We start from the raw sequence: 19,030 nt of genomic DNA on the forward strand, positions 1-19,030 counted from the left end.
CTCTACATTCTGGTTTGTTGTTGTAGGGATGTTCTTGTGGGCTCTGCTGCTTGCATTACTTACAGTTTCTAGCAGTTAAGATTTTGATTTGAAACAGTTGCAGATACAATGCAGCATAAAGAAAAAGGCTGGCCAAATTGTGAACTTGACAGTAGTGCCCCTAATACCTAGCCACATTAACACGCAAGCATAGATGGTGGATTAATGGTGTACCAGTACAGATGACCCTCAGTTATCCAAAATTCTGAAACCCCCGCCAAGCCATTCTAACAGTCAGGGTTTACCAGTCTCAGAATAAATCAAAAATAAGTTTTATAAAAAGATGTGATTCCTAAACAAAATTTTCTCAAATGTACCATTGCAGATAGTTGCTGTTTAAAAGAAAAATGGAAGTGTCTCTTAGTTGAGACTTGTATTGAAGCTGTAGATTAGAGAGAGAGAACGCCAGGCTTTGGCTTTTGAAATGGGCCATTTGTCTTTTCTAATTATGGTCTGGAGACTTAACAGTTTATATATCTGAAATAGATACATTTTTTCCCACTCTGAAATTTGGAGCTGGGAAAGAAAAATAGCCCCACTGCTGCCAATCAAATTTACAGCTGACTGGAAATGGGAATTCATGTTCTATGGGAAATTACGAAACTTGAAAAATGAGAAAATTAATTCTGAAACATAACGAAAAATCAAATTTCCCACAGAATGGGAGTTCTGAAATTTTGTTTAGAAAAAGTCAAAATGACAATTTGATTTGATCTTTTCAAGAAGTTTCTTATGCTGCCTTCAGCCTGGGCTTCCCTGGCCTAGGAGCCCCAGCTCCAGGGTAACTCTCACCCTGTTGGAGAACAGGGAAGCCATGGAGCTGTGAACAGTTTTGCAACAGAATTGAAATTTTCCTGCAAAATTGAAATCTGGAAAAAATAGTTTTTGTGTAAAGTGAATTCTGTGTCCAAAAATCATTCCAATGGAAAGTTCTCAACCAGCTTTAGTCAGACTTTCACCTTGCATGTGTTTCACTGTGATTTTACAAATAAAAGGCCTGATCCTGCATTCCTCACTCCCAAACTGAACTCCCACTGGCTGAATTAGGAGTGCTGTCTGAGTGAGTAAGGCATGCAGAATTGTGCTTTCAGTTAGAAGAAATAAGCTATGTTGGAGCGTTGGGATTTGAGTTTATGATACAAGAGTTCTTAGAGGGCTTTTCTTACTTCTTTTGCAGGTGAAAGTTTGGAACACCAGTAGCAGCTTCTGCTTTGTCACTTTTACGGAGCATACCAGCAGCATCTCTGCTGTAACTTTTACCTCCACCGGTTATGTCATTCTGAGTGCTTCCCTGGATGGAACAGTGCGAGCCTTTGATCTTCACAGGTAAATCCTCTTTAAGTCTCAGTGCATCACCCAGTTTTGTCCGAAGGTTATCAGGATCTTGTGTTTTCATTCCTAGTCTCTAAATACAATATACTGCTAACCACAGTCCCCAGCAGTCAAAACCTTCTCACTCTTCAAATCTTAGTGCTGTTTATAGGTTTAAAGTGAGTTTATCAGATTTTGGCTAATAACTGAAAACAGTTATTGTGAAGCAGTAGGGTAGGGAGTCTGAATTGGCTAGCCAGCTTGCCTGGTTGTTGATGGAGAGATGAAATATTGAATTGTTTTAGATCCTCATTCTGCATCTAGAATGGATCATTTCTGGTGTTTTTTAAAGCTTGATTCGTCTGTATTTTTTGCATCATCAAGCGTCTTTGGATACAAAGAAAACAATTATTTCCATAGGCTGTGTCAACACTACACAATTATGGGCTGTTGTTCCTCTATCCTTGTGCCTCAAAGCAGCCTTCTGTGCATAAGAGACTCTGTCCGAGACTGGATCTAGGTGCAGTGATTTGGTCACCACAATTGTTACCTAGAGGCTGGCAGTTCAGTTAGAGAAGCTGTGATCTCTGGCTTCAAAAGTCAGTTAACTGATAAAGGCATGTGTCTAAAGGAACATCTCCACTAGCTCACTCAGTAAAGGAAACTAATAAAACATATGGGCATAGCTGTTGCCAATCATTCAGCAGAGGATGTGTATAGGGGCACATGTGAGCTACTCCATCATTCACATAATAGACATAAGTATATTTAAAAAAAGAATAAGCATCTTCAAAGATGAACATTAATATTTTTTGGAGATTAAAAAATAGCATCTTCACAAATTGTCCAGTTTCTGCTGGACAGGAATCCCTGAGTCAGTCTTGAACTCATTCATATTGAGCAAGTCATATGTAATTCCACTGGCTGAGCAAAAATGTCTTTTTTTTGGATGTCTCTTTTAATTTCTGTATGTAATAGCTTTGCAAAGTGTACTCCATATTTAAATTCTTACACTTCTTGGTTTAAAATATTATTTTAAAATATATATATAAAATATTAAAATGTGAAATACTTTATTTTTTGTAACATATTCTTAATACTTTTTAATTGTTTAGACATATACAAATATATATTTTTTTAAATCATGTTTGCATATTGTTTACAACAGATATCGCAATTTCCGCACCTTCACTTCTCCACGACCAGCCCAGTTCTCTTGCTTAGCAGTGGACTCCAGCGGTGAGATTATTTCAGCTGGTTCCCAGGACTCGTTTGACATATTTGTCTGGTCAATGCAGAGTGGCAGACTGTTAGATGTAAGGATTGTTCTAGAACGCTCACTATTAAAATAGAAAACACTGTGGTTATGTTAAGTATCTTTTAGGTTAGTTAACCCTGTCTGAGGGTTATGTGTTGTGGAGGAGATGCAGCTATATGTATAAACCCACATTAGCCGCCTTCTCCTCTCCTTCCTGCGCCCCCCCCCCCCCCCCCCCCCGCGCCGGGGCAATCTATAATTTGGTATCTCTGGACTATGCTACTTTTGTGTCTGTGGGGAACGGGTTAATTTTCAGCATTCTTGAATGGCTGATTAAGAACAACCTAGGAAAAGTCTGCTGGACCTTTTTGGCTGCTGAGTGAGCACAGCTAGTGCATAAATGACTTCTTATTGAAGGGAAAGAGGGAAGAGGTATACAGCCAGAAAGAGGGCTGATAGACTGACTACACTAAAGTGTGGTACCTTGCAGAGGGTTAGACTGAACACAACACTAGCCGTTGAGAAACCCGCTCCTCTCCATGCCCACCATCACCTCTTGGGACAAGAACTGAGCCTGTGTTGTCCACTTCATTATGACGTAGAAGTTGTAGGAAGAATCTCAAGACTAGAATACAGCCTGAGGACGTCCTTGCTACAGTGCGGAGCTGGACCATACTCTGCTCATGGCAGGCTGGGAGCAATAGAAGTGAAAAGCTTGTGGTTTTAATGAAAAAGTTTGGGGTTAAATTCCCCACTGTGGCTTAAAAATTCTGGATTCTTCTCAGAGGCTTGTTACTTAAGGAAAGTCATGACTGTGAAGTGGCATGTTCACCACCTCCATGGCTTCCACTTGCATACTGGACAAGAGTATGGCCACGCCTTAGACATCCACACTAATGTGAAAGCAAACTAGGTGAAAAAACCCGGTTGACTGACCATGGAGTAGCTTACTGAGCGCAGGCAGTCAGTAAGGATAGCAGATGAATAGCAGGGAGAAATGTGTGGAAGTCCTGTACTCCAGTATTGCCTCTTTTTCAAACACCTGTTTCTGCAGTTGGGGGTTTAAAAAAAGAAAGTGACATGAATTTCCTTTCCTAATTGGAATGTATGTAAATGTGAAACCACAGATGTGCTTGTAGAGTATTTTTTTATATTTTTATTGCTTACCTTTTAATCAGAATTGCAACAGGGACTTTGATTCAGAAAACAGCAAATTGTGAAATGATTTCAGCAGTAGGCCAGCCTTAATCTCTGGAGAAATGATCTACTTATCAATTCCTCTGGCTAGTTAGTTATACATTTTAAAAAAATCCATTATATTCCTGAATTCTAAGTTGATCGTCTTTCACCAAAGTTACCTAGTTTCTATTTCCTGTTCTTTTAAGATCCAAAGGAAGTCTTTTCCCATCTTTGTACACAGGAATGTACCTGCATAACATCCCTTGTATTGAAAAAATAATATGCTCCTAAACATATGTAGCAAGGGTGTCCACAGCCTGTGTACATAATCACGGTTTTTGCCACATGATTATATGTTGAACTCAGTTTAATTTAATTATTCCATATTATTTTTTTCTTACTCCATTAGGTCTTATCAGGCCATGAAGGTCCCATCAGTAGTCTGTGTTTTAACCCAATGAAGAGTATCTTAGCTAGTGCCTCTTGGGATAAAACGGTCAGACTCTGGGATATGTTTGATAGCTGGAGAACCAAGGAGACACTAACACTGAACTCAGATGGTAAATTTAATTTCATTCTATCTAACGTGTCACATAGAGGCAGTTATGTATGATCTGTGTTATTCCATCAAAAATATATTGAGAATATCTGTAGTTGGTGAGGTCAATCAGTCAACATTTATTCCTGGGGAAATTCTGTGCCACTGCACGCATGCAGAATTTGTGTCCCGTGCAGATTTCTTTGCTTCCCTGCAGAAAAATGACTTTCTGATGGGGAAGCAAAGGGAAGATGCAAGATCAGCCACGCACCCCTCCCCAGCAGCTTGGGTGCGTTGTTTTGGGCGCGTGGAGCAGCCAGCAGACAGGTAAATCACTGCAGGGGGTGGGGGTTGGGGACACCCCGGCGGGTGCCAGGTCAGTCCACCCCCCATCCATCCAATCCCCCTGCATCCGGATGCCCCCAGGCCCAGACCCCCCCGCACTGATCCTCATCCCCCACACCCAGAGCACCCTGCTGAGCCCTGGCACCCGGCCGATGGCTTCTACTCTGAGCTGGGCTCAGCTCCTAGTCCTGGCTAGGGTGGGGGAGAGGCGCACTTCCCTTGTACGGAGTGGCTGGGTCAGACACCCCAAGAAACCTCCGGTTCTGCACACCCTCCCGCCCGCTTCATGCCCCCATCGCTCCTCAGCTGTGTGGGGAGGGGTCACTGTATGGGGAACTGCTCCCACATCCAGCCAGCCCACGTGCATCTGTACCCCCATATCCAGACCCCTCTGCCGAGCCTGACCTCTGCATCCAGACCACCCCCAGTCGAGCCCCACCACCGTGCACCCAGACTTCCCCATGCACTCGAAACCCCATCCTGATGAGCCCCAACCAGCTGTACTGAAAGTCCCTTTCCCCTAGCAACCAGACTCCCCGCTGAGGCCCAACTAATTTTACCTGGACCTCCCTGCAGAGTCCCATTGTCCCTGTACCTGGAACCCCCCAATGAGCCCCTGTGCATCTGGATCCCCCACACCCAGATTTCCCCCTACACTAAGCCCATCCACACTTGGATCCTGCTGGGTTGAGCCTGCCTGCCCAAGCCTGGTGCGGAGTTGCTAGCCCTGGTGAGTTGCTTCGCCTGCTACTCCTGAGGAAATTCTGCACCAAAAAATTAAAAATTCAGCTCACAATGTTTTAAAATTTATTTGTCGATAGATAAATGTGGAGACAGCATGGCAGTGGGGAGCATAGGCCACTGGCTGCGCAAAGGTGGACGATCACTCTGCAGCCCAACCCCTCCCCCACCGGATGCAGATCTCTGGGGCAGGCCTGGCCCTTGCGCTCTGTCAGGGTCAGGTGCAGCCTCACCGCGGAGTCCGTGTCCTGGGAGGGGAGAGGCTGCAAGGTGATCTCCCACCTTTGTGCAGCCAGTGGCCTGCGCTCCCCACTGCCATGCTGGAGCCTCCACATTGATTTATTGACAAATACAATTTTCAGCATTTTAAAATACTGTGAGCAGATTTTTTTTTTTTTTAATTTTGGTGCAGAATTCCCTCAGGAGTAAGCATTTTATTTGCCAATCTCAGCCTGTAGTTTTCATTGCTGCTGTTTCACATTATTTGGAAACTGTCAATAGCTCAAAAAACCTTTGGTGCTAGCTCCCTGGGTTTTTAGTCAGCTTAGCATTGTGTTTTGTTATAAAAATGTGAATGTGTACTCTCTTATTTTAAATCTTGCTTAGTAGAGTCCAGAAAAAATGTGTTAAGTCTGAAGTACATTTTTATTCGTCAACCAAATTCTCTGCAGTTCTTGTTGTTGCTTTCCGCCCTGATGGCAATGAACTTGCGGTTGCTGCCCTGGATGGACAGATAACTTTCTGGGATCATGAAAATGCAGTGCAGACTGGATCAATTGAAGGAAGACACGACCTTCAGATGGGAAGAAAAGAGTTGGACAAAATAACAGCCAAACAATCAGCTAAGGCAAAGTATGTAAAATATTATATAATAATAATATATGGAGATGTGCCTATCTCATAGAACTGGAAGGGACCTTGAAAGGTCATTGAGTCCAGTCCCCTGCCTTCACTAGCCAGGACCAAGTACTGTCCCTGACAGTCTTTCTCCCCCCCCCCATCTCCCTAAATGGCCTCCTTAAGGATTGAACTCACAACTCTGGGTTTAGCAGGCCAATGCTCCCCCCCATAGCAATGACAAGAAATTGACACTGCTCAGTACGCTTGCTTCTTACCTTTATGTGAGGGGTTCAGAGTTTCGCTGACATCTGAATATCTTGATTCTGCGATTCAGTTTTAATAACTTGAATATCTCCTGACTCAGTGTGCTGTCCATTCATTCTAGACCTTTTTTTTTTCCCTGGTACCTTCATCATAGGTCAGAGTCACTCATACATCAAATCCTGAGCATCTGTTCTTTCTCCTAAACTTGATTCATTTATATCATATTAAATCTTTCATGTCATGCTGTGCATCATTTAGAAGTGACAGTAAAAGGCATACACAGTTATAGTTTTGTGACTAGCTGGTATGTAGGTGATTCATTTCAGAAGATGTAATCTGAGATATCCTGCTGGTTTATTATTCGGGCAGTGTACATTTTTTTAAATGCATTAATAACAATCAACTTTAAAACAAAATCTCACAAACAATGAGCACGCCTGGTATTTGAATGCCTTTGATAAGAACTCTTTCCTCTCATCCCCTCACCCCCAAAAAATGAGGCAATAACTCTTTGAAAAATATATAACTTTCAGTTGTGAACACCAATCAGCTGCTGTCTTTAAAATAGAGCTCATCATTTAATAGTAATTTTTTTTCTGGCTCTTGTGAATCATTTTAATGGCAGATAAGACAGGTATGAAGACCTTGAGGAAAAAAGTAAATCTTTTGTAGTGGATATTTGTCTCATACATGGCTTACTGCTCACTTATGTTGATGCACATCCATCCCGTAAGCTTAATTGCAGGAGTGTATGGTACTGATGGGGTGTTAAGCAGAGGCTGGTTTGTCTTCCCTCTAAGAGACGTTCAAGCCCAGAGGGATTGCAAAATTGCATGACTGAGAGGAAAGAAAAGTGTGCTTGATGGAAAAGCCCGGGAGAATTGTTTTGCTGTCGATGTGACATGGCTGTATTACAAGTAGAGTAGTACAAACATTAAATAATCCTCACAACACTGTGAGGTAGGGAAGTACACCAACAAATCTGTTGAAATCTGCGTTGTGAGAATTCACAATAAAGAATTAGAGAAGTATTCAGTCATGGCAAAACAATTCTGTACATTAAACATATTAAATTAATGACTGTGGAAGATTAAACTAGGAAAGGTTTTCTTTTATTCAATAGCAATTTTGGTTTGTTGTCTTTCCATTGTATTGATGTTGGATGTTTGCTCAAAGCTCAGAAGTAGGGGTGAAATTATGCGTTGTATATTTTTTCAGATCTTTCACTACTCTTTGTTATTCAGCTGATGGCCAGTCTATTCTGGCAGGAGGATTATCAAAGTTCGTCTGTATTTATCATGTGAAGGAACAGATTCTTATGAAGAAATTTGAAATCTCATGTAATCTTTCTTTAGATGCCATGGAGGTAAGTGACTATCTCAGTTTGTTTTGTTTATTTTTTTTAAGACTGTGTTTGTTTTTGGTATAGTGTCTGATAAATGAGGTTTGCATTAGGAATATTTCATTACTTAAGTGGGAGTTCTTTTTGTTGGTACTGGGTAGGAGACAGTCACAGGTGAAAACACCAAAAGAGCATAAAATTGCATAACTACTGGACTAGAAGAAACCCAAAAGCAGCCAAAGTGCTTGGTCTTGAAAGTGCAGTTTTCTTGAAAATGAATGACAGTAAAGTCAATTTGCAATTACATTGCATTTCAAGAGTGTGAGATTTTAAAATTAATGACAATCTTGTACTGAATAATTTTCTTTGTGAACAACATATTTGTGCCAAAGAATGGATGCAGTGGGGGGGAGGGGGCACAAAAGTTAGGATTATGAACGTAATCTGACAGTATTGTCAAATGCAAACGTGTTCAGTTAATTTAAAAGTAACTACAGTATTGCAATATCTTCCATCACTCTTCCCTTCTTGCTAGGAGCTCTTAGATCTCGTCTTGTCATTCTCCTTACCTTGAATTGTCATGGCCACTCTCTGAGGAGGGCTGACCTGGGCTTTCTTTGAAACTCATTAATGAACACTCCTAAATCAAGCAGAGGTTGTTGTAAGGTAAACTGAGGGGCACTCCCTCCCTCACCAATGGCTGAGCATTGACTCCACAGTACTGCAAGCTTCAGTTTCTTCTAGGAGTTGGAGAAGGCTCTTGGATGAAAGTACAAAGCAATAACCATTAGGTGACTGGGCTAGATCATTAAATGTTTGTGAATTGCTCAGTCAATCCTGTTCAGAAGTCTCTCTATATATCAGAGGTCCCCAAACTTTTTACATCGCGCTCCCCCTCCTTACCCATGTTCCTCCTCCCCCCCCGAGCCAGGGCCTACCCATGCCCCCCAAACATTCCTCTGCGCCCTCCCTAGGGGTGAACGCCCCACAGTTTGGGGACCTCTGCTATACATGTATTCTTGAGATACAGGGAAACGTGTTATGTTGGAGAGGAGAAGTATTGTAGCAAATGGAATATGAATATTTTTCAGGAATACTTGGATCGTAGGAAAATGACTGAATTTGGCAGCATGGCGCTGATTGATGATGGGGCTGGGGATGAGGATGGTGTTGCCATTGCTCTTCCAGGTGTAAAGAGAGGTAAGTTCAGTTCTTAATCCCACTGTTAGTAACACTGCTTTTTGCCCTTGGCTCCGTGGGATAAAAAAACCTTCAACTCGGGTCAGTGTGGGATGGACCAGGGATGCTATTAGACATGTCCACCACCCCACCAAAATTGTTAAAGCTAGTTTGAAAATATTGTGCAGATGTAATAATCAGTGACCTGTTGTTGAATACTTTCTCACAGAGGTAATAGGAAACAGATGCACTGTGGCTTAATGAGTAGAGCATAAGGCTGGCACTCAGACTGGAGTTCAGTGCCTGGCTCTGCCAGTGACCTGCTTTATGACTTGGGGCAAGTCATTTTCTTCCCTCTGTTTCTCCTACACTTTCTGTCTTGTGACTGGAAGCTCTTCGAGGCAGAGACTGTCTCCGTGTGTGAAGCGCCTAGCACAATGGGGCCCCGTTCTCAGCTGAGGCCTCTGGAGGCTATTGTAATAGAAGACGACTGATTACATTTGAGTGTGTGATGAACACCGTGTCCAAAGTAATACATGGCACATTGGTATTGCTCATGTTTGAGATCAGAATAACAGGATGATAAGGAAAATAGCAAAGTAACCTATGAGCCGAAAGGAAATATGATCCCTCAGGATTTTTTTAAGTGATCTGTTGGTATCTGTTACCTTACCAATATCTATCATGCTTGCCATACCAGCAGTTCTGAACCTGTAACATAATGGTTCAGCATTCCTTTGTCAGACATGTTTCTGCTGATTCGGCGACAGTAACTCCAGGGTAAGAGTTCATATCCACAGTGTGAATATTTAGTTGGATGTGTTGAAGACTTGCTTCTCATTTCTTGTTTCAGGTGACATGAGCTCTCGGCACTTTAAACCAGAGATAAGAGTGACATGCCTCCGTTTCTCTCCTACTGGTGAGTGTTAACAGTAAATGTAGTTTATCAGTCACGTTGAGTCTCCCCCCCACCCCTGCAGAAGGACTGAGCAGTGGATGAGAACTGATAGATGTGAGCCTCTAATTTCTTAGTCATTAGTTCAAATTCACCCCAGGCTTAGGGTGATATAAAGACATTGTCATGTCTCTGGTGGCTCCCCAGAGGCTATGTGAAATGAGCTGGTGCCTCAGTCCAGTCACAGAAAACACCTTGCAGAAACCACTGTTGCTAATATTGTCGCTTATTGCCCCCCTTATTGGCATTCTCTGTCCGTAGTGGTGATCCCTCCAGAACATGTTACAGTGTTGTGTATTGGGCATATTGTTGCCTGCGTTGTTCCTATGTTCTGGATAACCAGAAGATTTAAGTTCATAGTGCTGTCAAGGTGGCACCTTTCACACAGTGTTTGATCAATAAAACCATCTATAGTATTGAGAGACCACCTCTTCCCAAATCACTGTAAACAAGCATGGGAAACAGTCTTCATTGTTCATCACTGCTCCCCAGAAAAAAACAAGTATGTTGTGTTTAAATATCAACTGCCACTTCTCTTTTAGGACGAAGCTGGGCAGCGACCACCACAGAAGGCCTTCTCATCTACTCACTAGACTCTGGACTAATCTTTGATCCATTTGAGTTGGACATTGACATCACACCTAGCAGTGTGCGCAAAGTGCTGAGTCAGAAGGAGTACACCATGGCCATCGTCATGGCCTTCCGACTGAATGAAAAGAAATTAATTCAAGAGGTTATAGAGACTGTACCATGTAATGAAGGTAAGCAGGGCTCCCCTAAAGTTTAATTAAGCTAATTTGAGATCCAGATGTGTAACCCCCCTTTGAGCTCAAGTCTGAGGGCAGAGTGTAGCCCTTAAACTTCCCTTTATTACCAAACATTTTATATTACAGCAAACCTACTGCATGTTTATGGAATGTTGTATTAATTCAGGACACTAGTCCTTTCTACCTCAGTACTGATATGTCTAAAGAGGAAGGGGGAGAGAGTCTTGCAGCTGAAAGTCAAGAAATCTAATTTCTATTTCCTCTCTGCCACTCTCCTTTTTGACCTTGCACAAGTCACTTAACCTCCTCTCTGTTCCTCAGGTTTATATCTGTAAAATGGGGATAATGTTCACTTCACAGGGCTCATGTGTGGCTTAATTCCTGAATCACAGAGTACTTTCAGATGTTTGAATAGAAATGGCTATAGAAGTCATTGTTCTTATTGTATATAATAAAAAAGGCATATTTTACTATTACACATTACAGTGCATATATGCTGCTAATTAATCACTTATTTGGGGACATAATTTTCCTGAACCAAAGAGCTTAAAATGTAACTTCACAAACATAGGAACAGGAGACTGAACGTGTTCAAATAAAAATGTCATGAAGTAAATAAATCTTATGCGCTGATATTTTTATGTGGCAAGGAAGGAAGGAGGGAAGAATATAGAGTACAGAAGTCAATGGTCAGAAGATGCAGGTTTTTTGCGTTGGTGTAAGAGAGTGGATGCTTGGCACACCAGGAAAGGGTTGCTGTTCTGGGTGTGGGGAGCAGCATAGAAAAAGGCATAAAGGCAAGAAGCGACAAGAGTGAGCAGGGTGTGGGGTTGGGATGGGTAGTGATCAGAAATGAAGGCAGGAGGGGAGGCAGCCTTAGAACTGAGGATGAGGAGTTGGAATTTCAGGCAGAAAGAAACGTGGGATAGGAAAGGAATTCAGGAAGCAGGTACACCTCTACCCCGATACAATGCGGTCCTCAGGAGACAAAAAATCTCACCACATTATAGGTGAGACCGCATTATATCAAACTTGTTTTGGCCCTTGTTGGTTCCTTGTTCCGTGACCGCCCCCTCCAGAGACCCCCATCCCTAATCACACCCAGGACCCCACCTTCTAACCAACCCTCCTGCCCCCTGACGGCTCCGACCCCTATCCACACCACCCCTTGACAGGCACTCACCAGCAGCGGCGGGAAGCGGAGCAACGCGGCCCCAGCCGTATTGCTGGGGAAAGGTCCTGCACTCACCTGCCTGGCGGGAAGTGAAGTGGCACAGCTGGGAGCTGGTGGAGTGGAGCTGGCTGGGGCTGCGTCGCTCCACTTCCCACCGCAGGTGAGTGTGGAGGGCATCCTTTGCCCAACCTCCCCGCACTCACCGTCGGCAGGAAGCGGAGCAGCCCCAGCCAGATCGACTCTGCCAGCTCCCAGCCATGGTGCTCTACTTCCTGCCACAGGTGAGTGCTGGACCTTTCCCCAGCCCTGGGGCTGGGGCAAGGAAAGCGGAGGGGACTGGGGCCGTATTGCTCTGCTTCCCGCTGCAGGTGAGTGCGGAGAGGTTGGGGAAAGGATGTCCCCCATTCTCACCTGTGGCAGGAAGCGGAGGGCTGCAGCTGGGAGCTGGCGGAGTGGAGCAGGCTGGGGCCAGGCTGCTCCGCTTCTGCTGCTGCTGGTGAGTGCGGGAGGGATCCCTTACCCCAACCCCCCTCCCCCAAGCAACACAGCTGGGGCCGGGGCGAGGGAAGCAGAGCGGGCTGCTCCCATCCCCCTGCTAATCCCCCGGGCCACTCTGGGACAGCAGGGCCCCCAAAAGTGCCCTCCCACAGCTCCTGTCCCTCAGACCCTTTGCGGGGGAGCCTCTGACTGCCCCCGAACCCCTCTGCTCCGGCCTGGCCCGGCACCGTTAACATGCTGCTCAGAGCAGTGTGTCAGAGCTTTACCACCTTGTATGCGAACCCGCATTCTATCGGGTCGTGTTATATCAGGGTAGAGGTGTAGTAGGGGAGGAATGTGGTGGTGGTAGAAGAGGAAGGCTATTTTAGCTGTTTTATGTTGGACTGAGGGGAGAGTCAGGAAGGCTGGGGAGAATCCAATCTAGGTTGGGGAGAGCCATGCTATGAACCAGGGTTTTGGCAATAGGGCAGTGGTGGCCAACCTGAGCCTGAGTAGGAGCCAGAATTTACCAATGTACATTGCCAAAGAGCCAAAGTCAACAGCCTCCCCATCAGCTCCCCCGCCCCGCTCCCAGCGCCTCCCACCCACCGGCAGCCCCGCCAACCTGCACCTCCCTTCCCGCACCTCCTGACCAGCTGTTTCGTGGCATGCAGGAGGCTCTGGAGGGGAGGAGCGAGGGCACGGCAGGCTCAGGGGAGGGGGCGGGAAGGGGTGGAGTGGGGGCAGGGCTTGTGGCCGAGCCAGGGGTAGAGCAGTGAGCACCCCCCTGCACATTGGAAAGTTGGTGCCTGTAGCTCCAGCCTCGGAGTCGGTGCCTATACAAGGAGCTGCATATTAACTTCTGAAGAGCTGCATGTGGCTCCGGAACCACAAGTTGGCCACCCCTGCAATAGGGACTGAGAGGAATGGGAGGATTTTAGAATTGTTATACTTAAGCCATGGAACTCGTTGCAGTGACGTATCAGAGAGTTCAAGGGCTAGTGGGGATTCAAAAAAGGGATTATCCATTTACAAGGATGATGACAAAATTCAGAATTACATTGTATTGGACCTTTATTTGGAAGGGTTATAAATAAGGCTATGATTTTAGCATTGGGCTTTTTATTAAAGTCATGGACAGGATGCTGGAAATAAACAATGAATCACAGAAATGGACACACAATAATCCAGTAACAAAGCCCGAACCTTGCTGCCCACGGCTGAAGCCAAAGAACTCTGACATCTCTTAAAATCATGGAAGCCGTGACCTCGATGACAGAAACATAGCCTTAGTTGTAAATCCTCATGCTTCAGGGCATTGTCATCTACTAACAAACAGAGGTTAGGAAGAAACTTCTTTTGTGGCAGGTTATTTTAATGCCTTCCTCTGAAGCATCCTATACTGGCCAGTGTTGGGAACAGAAACACTGAATGAGATGGAGCACTGGTCTGATCTGCTGTGGCAGTTCCTATAAAGTGAGAAGCAGCACGATTTTGCCAGAGCCTGGATGTGCAGAGAGAAGGAAAGAGTGGAGTGAAGGATGATGGAGAAAAGGTGAAGGTAGCTGAAGTTTTAATAGAAAATAAACATTATGGCAGACCCTGTTTTGGGACAGATAGGAAGATCTTGCTTTTAAGTGCTGTGGAGGTTGGAAAATTCAGAGAGGAGTAACTTACTTTCTGAAGGGCTGGCAAGTGATGTTCACAATACTGGCAGGTTACCTCCTGTCAGGTGACGCGGAATAGTAGAACTGGGATAGTCTCTGAAACGGCATCTCCTCAATTTTCCTTCCCTTTCCTCCCACCCCGTTATTCCAGTTGAAAGCTTGATGGGTTTGGTTTTTTTTTTTAAACAGTTGATGTTGTCTGCTCATCGCTCCCAGAGCTGTATGTAGAGAAGGTGCTAGAATTTCTAGCCTCTGCCTTTGAGACATCTCATCACTTGGAATTCTATCTTACTTGGGCTCAGCAGTTACTGATGCTACATGGACAGAAGTTAAAAACAAGGTGAGTGGACTTGAAAATCAAAACACAGACTATTGGACGTTTTAAGCTAAAGTTTAAAATATTTGTGAGACAGTTAAGAGGCTTCCAGCAACTATCTTTCAGATTCTGTATTGAAACATACAGCCAAATACTTGATTATTATGACTTCCCATTGACCAATATAGGTTGAAATGTGAGTATTTGGGAGACATAACATGATTCCTGCAGTAAAGTTGCAGAGGAGGGTCTCCTAGATTATAGGTAGAACTTTGTTTGAACTTCTAGCTTTAGGTAATAAATGCATAAAGCTATAATGAGCTGTAAGAAGACCTGTGGGAACACTGTTCTTAAACAATTATTTACATTTGATGCCATTGACATCCAGTTGGGCAGTGCTTCATACCTAAGCATGCTGACTTTGTAGACTTTGCTTCTGTTTTTTGTAGTCTGTCAATTAATCACAGTTAACGTCTGCGATTAACTGAAAACAAAATTAACACATTAATTGCATACCTCTGGGTGGGGAGGGAGGCATCGGGGGCGGGGAAGGCCTGAATCCTCGAGCTGGACTGGAACTCCGCATCCCGAGAGGGGCTGAAGACTGAAGCCCAGAGCCCCTAGCCCAGTGGTTCTCAAACTTTTGTACTGGTGACCCCTTTCACAGCAAGCCTCTGAGTGTGACCCCCCCCCTTATAAATTAAAAACACTTTTTAATATATTTAACACCATTAGAAATGCTGGAGGCAAAGCGGGGTTTGGGATGGAGGCTGACAGCTTGTGCCCCCTCTCCCCCCCATGTAATAACCTCATAACCCCCTGAGGGGTCCCAATCCCCAGTTTGAGAACCCCTGCCCTAGCCTATATTTGAAAATATAGAAAACCTATACAAATATTTAAATAAATGGTATTCTATTGTTGTTTAATTGTGCAATTAAAACTGCAACTAATGGAGTTAATTTTTTTTAATCTTGCATTTAATAGGGATTTTTTTTTTTTAATCACTTGACAGCCCTAGTTTTTTGGAAAGCAGTGTAATAATTTCTGTATTCTGCATTCCTGCCTAGTTCCTTTCAGGCAATTAGACAAGATATGAGTGTTACATTCAGTCCAACTTTCTTTTAGAGTGTTTGGGCAATTGAAATGAGGATACTGGGCAAATTAAAAATCTGACAGCTCTTCCCAACTACTATTTGGGAGTCACCGTAGACCTGAGGAAGAAACAATTATGTATTCCTTTCCTTGCTGCTGTGGGGTGAAGAATGAGTAGTTATTCACGCATCATGCCATCATTTAATGAATCCAAAATGGCAATGATTCTTTCTTTCTTTTGTTTTGCTACAAAGTAGCTGTGGATAGTTTGTAAAGTCCAAATTCCTGCCTTGCTTTTCTGGAATTTATACCTTGAGTCAACTTCATTATCATGATAGCAAAGAGAATCAACTCGGAAAAGTTGCCATTTGACCTCAAAATGGAACGGTTTCTGGGGCTGACTTTTACATTGGTGTTGGGGAGGGAGAACCATTTGACTAGCTTAGCTGAAGTAACATGAGTGATAAATTGCACACATGTTGTACTGAGCTAAAATTGTACACCGGTTTATTGGTGGACACAGCACAAAATTACACGGTCACTTGCTTTTATTCAGTGATATTTTAGATTTAGAATGTAGATATGTAAAAATGACCTAACAATATATAACAGGCTTTTTTTTTTTTGAAGAATAATGTTGAAAAGGGATTCTAGAAATCCATGTGTAAATACAGGCTACACAATTAATTGCTTGCTTTCTCCTTTATAGGTCAGGGAAGCTGCTGCCCATGATTCAGTTCCTTCAGAAGAGCATCCAACGTCACTTTGAAGATGTTTCTAAACTGTACGTATTGCTGTCCTTCAAATCTTTTTAAAACTTAAACCATAGTCTTGTACAAAAACTTAAGGCTATTGAATGTTAGGAAGGAAAATTTGTGTGATGTACTTAGATGAAGCAGAATCTACCATTTAATGTTTTTTTCTTCTGGTGACTTGTTTTTACAGCTGCGAATGGAATCGCTATAATATTAAATATGCTTTGGCCATTTCCCAACAACGGGGCATGAAACGTCCTGCAGAAACATCAGTGAGTGAAGAGGAGTTGGAGGATTCTAACAGCGATTATCTTATGGAAGAGGCAAGCGCGCATTCATAGGACAACTGATTTTCCCTTAATTTTCCTATTTCTTTTTGTTTTTTGGGGACCTACATAAGCAATCACTTGCGCCGGTGGTATTCGCTGAAATTAAGTGGCCCTCATAGTGGCTTATTTTGTATATGTTGTGATATAGGCTTGGAGTAATCTGCAAAGATACAGAAGCTAGTTAGATTTAGGACAGCTAAAGTGTAGTCCATACAGTCCCTAAAACATGGCTTATGGCCTCCCTCTTCCCGTAACTGAGGGAGCGAGGAGGAACCTGATCAGCTAGATTTGTATCTGAACTCAAACAAGAAGATACTTGTGTTCGTCTGTCAAAAAAGATAAAAGCGCAAGTAAAATTGTTTGGTGCGTTTATTTTTGATAAAATGTATATACATATACAGGCATTTTAGGCATTGCAAGTCACTCTCTGAAGTCTTTGCTGTCACAATATTTCTGTGCCCCTGGATTAAACTCTTTTTTAGTCATTTATGTGTGTCATTTTTCATTAAATATTTGGAGGGTTGCATATTGACCTCAACTCATTTTGAAATGTTATCTTAGTTGCATTTAATAAAATAATAATTTTATAAATTCTAAAATTATCCAAATTTTAAGCTGAATATTACCCCAAAAAAGGAAAAATATTTGAGATAAATGTCATACCATAGTGTGAACAAATATCTGAGCAAAGATTGTGCAGTAAGAAATTTAATTGGTTAATGATCAAGGGTATTGCAGTAAAGATTTATGTCCAGAAATTTCCAGCCTGTTGAATGCAACTTATACCACTATGTAATCAGAAAACGTTTGTTTCCTTTTTCTTTTTTTCGTTTTAACATGACAGCTGTTGTATTTTTTTTTAACAGTACAACCAGGGTTCATTAGGATGTCAATGCAGGTTTGGGTCTCTTGGTTGCTTTAAATGTAAGTCAACATGAGCACCAGTTAATTACTTTTTTGAGATTCTGGGTATGGAAAAAACATGCAAATCTCCTATGCAATATATTAATAGATCTCTATTAGTGAAGAATATCTCACAGATTACGGATGGGGATCAATCACAAGTGATCTTCTATTGAACTGAGTTTTGGTGGGTTTGCTTTCCTCTCTCTTTCTCTCAACACTTGGCAAAAAGGTTACTGAAAACTGTTACAGAGAAAATGTGCATAAAAATTGTTTAGATATAGAAAAAATCAGTTTGTATGACTCAGCTGTATAAAATAAATATTGTATACTCTGGTGATCTAAGTAAATAAATATACCAGTGTAAAACTGTTTTTCCATGCTTATTCTTGCGAATGCCTGCATCCTTCCACTATTATCCAGGACACAAATCATTTCTATTCACTTCACTGGCCATGGTGGGTAGTATTTTACATTCTTCCTACATGATTGCTTATCATTATTTATCATCAACAAAAATCTTTTCACCATAGCTGTTGTTTTTTTTTTGTAGTCTTCATGTCTTGCCTGTGTTGCAAGATGTCAAAAAAAGATAAAAAATATTAAAAGAGTGAAAAAGCTGGGGGGACACATCACTCTGAATTGTTTCCCCTTTTTAAAAAAAACCTCTTATTTTCTCAAGTGCAAACACTGGTTTTACGGGCCTCTCCCCTGGTGTTAGGGTGACGAGACAGCAAATGTGAAAAATCAAGACAGAGGGTGGGGGGTAATAGGAACCTATATAAGAAAAAGACCCCAAAATTGGGACTGTCCCTATAAAATCAGGACATCTGGTCACCCTACCTGGTGTTGAGAAAAGGCTGCATAGAAGGGAGAAATCAAATAAACGAGGAAAGAGTAAATGTTAAGAGAGCTAAAAGGATTATAGGTGGATAGGGATTGTTAAAATCATGAAATCTTACATGATTGAGAATAAAGTTCTACATCAGGGGTGGCCAACCTGTAGTTCCGGAGCCACATGCGGCTCTTCAGAAGTAAATGTGTGGCTCCTTGTATTGGCACCAACTCCGGGGCTGGAGCTACAGGCGCCAACTTTCCAATGTGCTGGGGGGTGCTCACTACTCAACCCCTGGCTCTGCCACAGGCCCTACCCCCACTGCACCCCTTCCCACCCACTTCCCTGAACCTACTGTGCCCTTGCTCCGCCCCGTCCCCTGATCCTCCTGCATGCCACAAAACAGCTGATCAGGAAGTGTGGGGAGGAAGAGGGAGGCGCTGGTCAGCGGGGCTGCTGGTGGGTGGGAGCCACTGGGAGCAGGGGTGGGGGAAAGCGGATGGGGGGCTGCTGACGTATTACTGTGGATCTTTGGCAATGTATATAGGTAAATTCTGGCTCTCTCAGTCTCAGGTTGGCCACTCCTGTTCTACATGGTAGTAGTATCATTATATGGTTACATAGGCTGACATTACCCCATAATTGCTGCCCCATTGTTTACGGTTTCTTGTGTGTGTCATGTCTCTAGACAGTGCGCTCTTCAGGACAGGAACTGTCTTACTAT

The 19,030-nt window shown here is 43.1% G+C and overlaps 1 protein-coding gene across 1 annotated transcript in view; it reads left to right on the forward strand.

Annotated features, from left to right (window-relative positions):
* PWP2 (PWP2 small subunit processome component) overlaps positions 1-17,843 on the forward strand; it is a 30,951-nt gene extending 13,108 nt beyond the window's left edge. The window contains exons 11-21 of the mRNA XM_045002618.1: positions 1,217-1,365; positions 2,519-2,666; positions 4,197-4,347; positions 6,083-6,263; positions 7,734-7,881; positions 8,949-9,057; positions 9,890-9,955; positions 10,534-10,752; positions 14,266-14,416; positions 16,194-16,268; positions 16,430-17,843. Coding sequence (XP_044858553.1) covers positions 1,217-1,365; positions 2,519-2,666; positions 4,197-4,347; positions 6,083-6,263; positions 7,734-7,881; positions 8,949-9,057; positions 9,890-9,955; positions 10,534-10,752; positions 14,266-14,416; positions 16,194-16,268; positions 16,430-16,580 — 1,548 coding nt within the window. The 3' untranslated portion in view covers positions 16,581-17,843. The remainder of the gene's footprint in view (positions 1-1,216; positions 1,366-2,518; positions 2,667-4,196; positions 4,348-6,082; positions 6,264-7,733; positions 7,882-8,948; positions 9,058-9,889; positions 9,956-10,533; positions 10,753-14,265; positions 14,417-16,193; positions 16,269-16,429) is intronic.
* The last annotated feature ends 1,187 nt before the right edge of the window (positions 17,844-19,030 follow it).

Source organism: Mauremys mutica, chromosome 1 (genome assembly GCF_020497125.1).
Source record: "Mauremys mutica isolate MM-2020 ecotype Southern chromosome 1, ASM2049712v1, whole genome shotgun sequence".
NCBI lineage: Eukaryota > Metazoa > Chordata > Testudines > Geoemydidae > Mauremys > Mauremys mutica.